This window comes from Nicotiana attenuata, chromosome 6, assembly GCF_001879085.1.
Source record: "Nicotiana attenuata strain UT chromosome 6, NIATTr2, whole genome shotgun sequence".
NCBI classification, from domain to species: domain Eukaryota; kingdom Viridiplantae; phylum Streptophyta; class Magnoliopsida; order Solanales; family Solanaceae; genus Nicotiana; species Nicotiana attenuata.
In genome coordinates, this window is record NC_031994.1 from 5936778 (window position 1) to 5945290 (window position 8513).

The 8513-nt window shown below is 40.3% G+C and overlaps 1 protein-coding gene across 1 annotated transcript; it reads left to right on the top strand.

Annotated features, from left to right (window-relative positions):
• LOC109227597 lies at positions 3348-4250 on the top strand. The gene is made up of 4 exons (XM_019392797.1): positions 3348-3423; positions 3577-3773; positions 3860-3949; positions 4032-4250. The coding sequence occupies exons 1-4, from the start codon at positions 3348-3350 to the stop codon at positions 4248-4250; spliced, it is 582 nt and encodes a 193-aa protein (XP_019248342.1).

Below are 8513 nucleotides of genomic sequence, written 5' to 3' on the forward strand. Positions count from 1 at the left end.
GTCCGGAACCAAAATGTTGTTCTTTTGGACTCAAAGAACAAAAATATGTGGAAAAAAAATATAGTGACCATAATAAAAATAGCATGTTTTAAAATACCTTAACGATCGTTTGGCCAGTTAAGTATAGCGTCTGTTAAAACGAAGCTATATTTGAATTTAAAAAAGCGGGAAACTATAGCGTCTTTGTATAGCATCTTAACAAAAGACACTATATATATAATATAGATCGTCTTCTTCCTTCCCCAAAACAGAACCATCCCCCCCCCCCCCCCCCCCCCCGATTTTAAAATCCTAGCGGTCCCCCCTCCATTTTTAATCAAAAAAAAACTTGAGTGGAGCCCACCCGTCCCACAAAAAGTAAAGATTCTCGGTCCAAACGTGCTAGCTAAGGCGTTATCTACATTGTTACTTGTTTCGGCTCCAATTCACAAAATCTTCGACTTTCTAAAAACTTTAAATCGAGGTATTCCGACTTAGTTTTTGTTAAAACTTGTATGAAAAATGCATATTAGTTGTTTTTTATGTGCTCTATGTTATTTTGTGATTGTTTTGCGATTTAACTAATTTGTTATTTTTTATGCGGACTATAGTATTAGTGTGCTAAAAAATCGTAACATAGAGAAATTGTTATTAGTTGTTAAAAAAAATATTAATTAGTTACTTTTTACTGTGGTATTTGTATTTTCGTGATTGTTTTGTGATTAAATTGATTTGTTGTTTTTATCCGGTTTAGATTATTTCTTTGCTAAAAGACTAGTAAACTAGATAAATTGTTACTTTAGTTCCCTGTAGTGGTATCTTGTGGCCTAATGTAGTGCTCGTATTTGTATTGTAGTGACCTTTTGGCGTAGTAAAACATAGTGCCCTTTAGCGTAGTATCCTTGTAGTTATAGAAATTAATCATTTAAGTATTTCTTATTCCCAAAAATACGTCAAAAAACTGATAGTTCAAACATAAACTATCTCTAATTATAGTCAACAAATGTAAGAACATAAGAATTCAGGATACATTGGTGCTATTGGGCCTCAAATATTGTGCCTGGAACCAAAATGTGAATATTTAATAGTTAAATCTTGTATAGTTATGAAAATTAATTATTTAATTTTAATATAGTAAAAAGTAAGTCAGTAACAAACAAACAAACAAATATATAAAATAATAAATCTAACATATTAAATAATAAAACTAACATATAAAATAACAGACCTGTTGAGATCGAAAAAAATTTCTTATCATGAACATAAGAATTCAGGATACATTGGTGCTACTGTGCCTCAAATATTGTGTCCAGAACCAAAATGTGAATATTTAATAATTAAATCATGTATAGTAAAAAATAGGTGAATAACTAACAAACATATAAAATAATAAAACTAACATATTAAAGTAACATATAAAATATAAAATTATAATATTGAAAATGTATCAACCTATTTAACAATATAGTAAAGAAATTGAATAAAATTTAATATTCAAGGTATTGCAATATATTTAAGCAATGGAAAAGAAAAATAATGTAATTAATTTTGTTCAATTTACAGTAGTCGTCATGGAGGTTCTGCCTTTGCATCTCGGGCCTGCCTCCCTAGAGCTACTATTGCTACAGGCCGAGCATAGGTCGTCCTACATATGGGAGGGAAATTATTGGCCCAGACTTTACGTTCTAGGAGAGTAGACGATATGTGGGACTTTCTTAAGAACTGCCAGCTCCATCCCCGTATAGTCAGACGCTTGCAGGATACAGGTTTTTATAGGATCATTGAGATCGGCCGGCTGCAGCTGGATTGGTCGTTGATCACGGCTTTGATAGAGCGGTGGCGACCAGAGACGCACACATTCCATTTGCCCATTGGTGAGGCCACTATCACGCTGCAGGACGTGGAGGTTCTGTATGGGCTGCCGGTTGATGGACTTCATGTTGCTTTGCCGCAAGCCATGAGAGATTATACGGGAGATCAGTACCTGGAGATGTTGCAACGGCTCACCGGTTTCCGGCCAGAGGATGAGGGTGCATTGGTTGGGGCTTGTCGTCTTGCGTTGACTCCCGTCCGGCTGCATTTGGAGGCCATGCATGATGACATTACTCATGATACACCGGATCTTCATATTAACCGGTACACGAGGTCGCTGCTGCTGCTTATGTTTAGAGGCGTATTGTTCCCGAACACTTCGGGAAACCTAGTTAGCTTGATATTTCTTCGTCATCTTGAGCAGCTGGATGATTTACATCTGTACAGCTGGGGTGTTACTGTTCTTGGTTACTTGTACAGGCAGATGTGTCGGGCATGCATAGGCACCCAGCGAGATGTTGCAGGATTTATGCCGCTGCTGCAGGTGAAAACATAGTCAAATACTCTCTTTATTATAACATACATCATAAAAATATACCTTAAATTTACGTCCAAATTGTATATTAGGTTTGAGCCTGGGAGCGGTTCCTGCAGTTTCAGCCACCTCTACCACCCATAGCTCATGATCCACCACCTCTACCGTTTTCCCTTTGGCTTGGAGGTGGGTTGATAGGCGGGGATATGGAAGCGAGTACGAGGCTCGACATAATCTCCCCTATTGCAAAGATTTGTTGGATTTGCTGGAGGACGCGCAGGTAATTCTATACTTAAGTTTACTTCGCCTGGATTTATATGTGTTGCGTATACTCGCGGTTCCTGTTTTTATGTAATAATTCATTTGGAGGCCATACAACGACGAGCTAATAGCTGGTTTGCCTGATTATTGCTCGACCGGGCGACTTATCTGGAGCTCTTTCGCCCCGTTGATGTGTCTCGATATTGTTGAGCATCATGCCACCGAGCGAGTCCTTCGCCAGTTTGGTCGACCGTAGCTTGTACCTCAACCACCCGCTTGGGTTAGGACACATTACCAGCGGGATGATCGTTCGAGGGTTGACAGGCATATGAGGTATGGCTAAAGTTGCAGATCGAGACTTGGGACCAGCGACGTGACCTGATTCCGCCACCCCCTCCACCCGATCTTATGGACGGTGAGCATGCGTAAATGGGCTAGTACCGCAATATTACCCGACTTTTCGTCGGGAATCCCGTTTATTACTCTGGCGGTCGGTTCATTCCATACGCCGAGAGGCATGAGGCACCGGTATGTTATTTGGTATACTTAGTTATAACGTTAACATTACTGTTTCGCAATTAATATCTTACATGTTGTGCAGGTTATTGGCCTACATCTGTTCCACCAGTTGGGACTGCAGATGCAGCACCATACCGCCGAGGGAGTGGCCACTTTGTGGGGCCGACAGGTTACAGATTTGGCTTCCCGAGAATTGCAGTGAGCCCAGGATGATGAGCGCTTAGGACACAAGGCTGATTATATGGCGCCAGAGCAGTACCATCGTGGGCCAGCAGTGCAGCCTGAAAGTGGTCGACGTGGTAGGGGTGTGCTACGAGGTAGGGGTGTCCCATGAGGTCGTGGGGGTCGGCGAGGAGGTGGTCCCCAGCAAGGGGGCGTTGAGGCACCTGTTGAGGATGTTGGAGTTGATCAGCCGGGTGACCACCCTGATCCTAGTGATATCCCGTCATTTAGCCTGGGGCTTATTCCAGGGACTTCGCAGGTGACCCCGTCAGCTCCATTGCTGATCGCGAGCACGAACTTTACCTCACATGACTGGGATGCGTATTTTCCTGACCCTCCAGAAGCATCGACGGTTGCTGATGCTCGTCCGATACGAGATGCGGATAGTGGGGGCCGACTTAGTGGCTCACCACCGAGGGATGCTGAGGATCTTCCACAAGATTTGGTTAGTTTGTGTTACTATTACTTATATTTTGTGTTTATCTCATTGATTAGTCATAATTATCTAAAACATATATATTTTTTTTGAAGCCATCATCCTCGCTCGTCGCGGAGGCCACTAGGTGCGACACTGACATGCCTGAGACGGATGATTATATTCAGGAGCCCGCTGAGACCATGGTAAGACATTTTAATATTTTTTAGCTAACACGTACATTACTAATATATATTTCATATACTAAAATATGTCATTATTCTGTAGGTTACTACTGCACCGATGGCCCCTTTAATCGAGCCTGCCAGCCTTACTGACGATCATGTTGCAGCTCATCCTTTGATAAAGAGGCGTCGTGATGAGGATGATCCTGATAGTGTAGCCGTGCGGGATGGGATGCGCATGAAGCCAGTGGCTGCTTTAAAGCATAAAGGTTGTGGGACACATCGATTTTTTTTAATTTTATGTACATATGACAATGAGTAAATAATAGCAACTTTATTTATGGTTTAGCATTATATGTGCATTATGTTTTTATTTCTTGGTTTCTTTGTTATTTTAATAGTAAAGCTAGGCAAAACAAACACATCAACTTAACATAATTTAAATTCGATACACCTAATGAAAATACATGACATGAAAAATGTAAAGATAAAATACAACACTCAACACATACATATTTTTGTTTAGTCACTACCGTCCATTATCCTCTGCTCCAACCACTTAAATTTCTCTTCCATTTTATTTTTTTGTTATTTCGCCTCTTTTAGTTTCTCTTGCAGTGCCGCAATTTGTTGTTGCATTTCAGAGATTTGGCGTTGATATTCAGCGTACATATTCCAAACATACTGCAAAACTGATTTGTAGTATTCCTGGTTAATGGGTTCATCATACCATTCCTCAAACATACAATGATTTTCGTCATTGCCTCCAAACCTGTATAGACACATCCAGTATCTGTGCCCAACATTACCATCGGACCAACATGCCTTCATAATCGCACGTTTGCTACAATAGCACCTTGGTGCGTCATTGCGTCCAGGCATTTGTTAATGCAAGAAAAATGAAAAATTTATGGAAAAATTTTCTATTTGTTTTGGTTAAGCGCATATAATAACTAAAATGCGCTAGTCACTTATAGGCAAGAAAAAAAATACATAACGTGGTATGAACCGCGCTCTGCTTCACATGCTAATGATTCTTTACGGTATAATACAGTTCTTCAAGACCGACAACTTTATCAGGTCGACAAGACAATACACATAACGTGGTATGTAACCACGCTATGCTTCGCGTGCTAATGATTCTTTACGGTACAATAATGCTTTTCCAGAAGTCAACTTTTCTAGAACGGCAGCCTTTTCAGGTCGACACCACAATAACATGGTATGTAACCGCGCTATGATTCGCGTGATAATAATTATTTCGAGTATAAGAAAGCTTCTTAAACTGAACCAAATCATATGTATTTCAAAAGAATACAACAGCAATGGAAACATAATTTTATTTCATACATTCTGCAAGATAAACAAGTACATACACTTATTACAACCATATTACGGAAACAAAACACTACGTGTATCCTTGAAAGTTAGGCACATTAAAAGAAGTTCCACTAGGAGCTGGATTACCACCGCCACCCGAACCACCTGAAGGACATTTACGATGGTCGTGTCCTGTTTGCGAGCATATGCCACATTTACGTGCATAAACGGTATCACCAACATTCTTTTGGTTCCGTATACGCGTTCTTTTTTGCATTTGTAGCTTACACAAATACTCCTTGTTACACACCATTTTAAATTGTTCCAGCTGCCAATAATGCTCAGCACCCACTGGCTGCAACTGCCCACTATATGTATTTAAGTATGCAGCAACACTATATTCCTTAGCAATATATCGGGTTGCCGCGAAACTTGTATGTTAAAGCACTTCATGGCACGTGAGCACGGCATGTGTTAGATAGACCATTTCCCACAAGAACACAACCTTTTGGCTTCATTTACGGTGTGTGTATTATTCTCTCGGTTTTGATGAATAGCGGTGCGAACTTCAAAAATATTTTGCTCGTTGCAATACTATAAAAATGAATGCCAATGTGCTCGCCTCCTATATTTCTCAAATCTTTTCATTGGTATTGGCATAAATTCAATACCCCTCTCCATCAATTCTGATGCACCTCTGTGCCTTTCAACAAACCTCTCCGCCATCTGTTTGAATGACATCCGCACCATGGCAGTGACAGACAATCCACGTGCAGACTTCAATAACCCGTTGAAAGACTCTGAAAAATTTGTAGTCAGGGTTCTCCATCGTCTACCACCACCCGCATGCAATATCCACTTGTCAAGCTCATGTCGCATCAACCAATGGTAGACACTTTCGTCTTCCTGCCTTATCGATTCCATGCGGCTCCTGAATTTGCACTCTTGGTGATCAGCTGCAGCCATCCACATTAAATCATGCAGGTCCTTGTTGGGATGTGCCTTATGGAAATTGGTATTCAAGTGCCTCACACAGTAACGGTGGTATGCATACAGTTCTTGTCATTCAGGCAAATGCTATACAGAACTTAAAATACTGCCGTGCCGATCATGTATTAGACAAATACCTGAACGTTATTTGACAACGTGCTCCTTCAAGTGGTTCAAAAATAATATCCACGTCTCTTGGCTTTCATTGGCACAAATAGCAAAAACTATGGGAAATATTTGTCCATTACCATCTACTGCAACAGCGATGAACATCTTAATATCATACTTTCCATAGACATGAGTTCCGTCTATGGATATTACCGGCCGGCAGTGCACAAAACCATCAATTGCTGGTTTGAATGCCCAGAACACATATCTGAATATATATTCTAGTATTTTCGGACTCCGCTCAAGCTTCCATTCAACAATAGTCCCGGGGTTAAAGTGTTGCAGTGCGGCCATGTACCTGGGTAGAAATGCAAATGACTTATACCAGTCACCTTAAACAATTTCAAATGCACATTTGCACCCGAGAAATGCCTTTCTTTTGATAATGGTACACCCATATTCCTGGTGGACAGATGTAATACACTCTTTGATCTTGTACCTTATGGAGGCTTCAATGTGTGGAATCAAGAACATCCAAGTTAAAGTGATTCCCACTGAATGTGTCCATTTCATAATTGTGGGTGCCAATGTATTTACCCACAACCCACGTATTTGTTTTCTTCTTCCTTGCATGCAGCATCCAATTACAACCCGCAAACCATCTACGACAAACAACCATATATACATCCGAAGATGACTCCCATACCATCATCTCACGACACTCTTTTACGTTGTACATTTTCACCACCCTAATTAGGCTTGCCTTATCAGGAAAAAGCATGCCCTTTGACAACACCGTTGGTCTAGATTCACCCCATATTGCTCTTCGAATTTCGTCAACATCCCTTGTAAGGGCATCCATATCCGGCATACTTGGCAAATGATCAAGGTAGGGAATATGCCTTGAATGAAATGACTTGTGGGACTCGTACACTCTTGGTCTAACGGGAGGTGGAGCATGCCCCCTCGTCAAATCAGGTTCGGCATTCTCTTCCTCCTCATCATCACCCTCGTCAGGGAAGGGTGTGTCATCTCTAGACTCATCGGCATTGTTGTCATAATCACTATTCTCTTCCTGACTCTGCGCATCTGCCAGATCCCGATTAAATACGTCGTCTTCTGGCAATTGAGTAAGGACATGACCATCAAGTTGCTCGTTTTCACCGCACAACCAAAGAAATAATGAGTTACTCAAATTGGTCCAAACAATACATTTAACTTTATATATTCACTTACAAATCATAATGTGTTAATATCCCGTGATGCACATTATCTTGTTGATGTCGACTCCCACCATGATCCAACACACCAAAACTAGGCATATTACAACTGGCCGTTGGTTCATAACTTGTAAAATTCATATCTGGCCGATACCCCCTGTGGAATATATGAGTGTTAATACAAATACATACACAAAAATATACATCATAACACAAAGGAAATTAAAGCTTACCACTTGGATTGTGGATTATGTATACTTGCGGAGAAATTATTTCCTCGCTCCTCATTCACCCGTGGAGATAAGTTTAGATTCGGCCAAACTCTTTTCAGTCGAAATTTGTTAGGCTAAAACTGCTCCAAAATAACCACCTGATGATTGAGGAATTTCCCTACTTTTCGCAACCTTAATATTGCGAACATCTTCAGCCTTGACGTACATTTCCAATAGTTTTATCACAATAAATTCCTGGTATTCATCCGGAGTCCTCAAAAAATCTCTCAGAGTTTCATCGTCTTCGATGTTAAACTCAGTATAACAAGCAACTCCTTGTGGAGTCACAGAATATGGATATCTTCCGATTATTTTAAGATTCACCGAACGTTTTCTTACACTCATTTTTTTACATAACAACGATACCAATGTATCGTACTCCATTGTAAGTGGCAACTTAACATGAGACTGTGGAGATAAACTATAGCTTACTGAGTTATTCGCCACCACAACCTCACCCCCCAAATATAATGAAACTTTAATTCTTCGCTCTTCAGACATTATGACAAAATGCCAAACAACTTAACAAAGAAAAATTTCACTAAGACTTGAGGATATTTCTGAATGGATTTTTACAAAATCCTTAACGTCCTCATATAAGGCAAAAACCAATCCGGGGGGGTGAATTATTTGAGGTATAGCGTCTTAGCTTAAGACGCTATACCCAGTTGAATT

What these genes read in the sequence shown, in the direction of transcription:
- LOC109227597 (XM_019392797.1), top strand. Translation starts at nt 3,348, where the DNA reads ATGGCGCCAGAGCAGTACCATCGTGGGCCAGCAGTGCAGCCTGAAAGT. An exon ending in TGGTAGGGGTGTGCTACGAG is followed by an intron (nt 3,424 to 3,576) that starts GTAGGGGTGTCC and finishes GGCTTATTCCAG; the next exon opens with GGACTTCGCAGGTGACCCCG. An exon ending in AGGAGCCCGCTGAGACCATG is followed by an intron (nt 3,950 to 4,031) that starts GTAAGACATTTT and finishes ATTATTCTGTAG; the next exon opens with GTTACTACTGCACCGATGGC.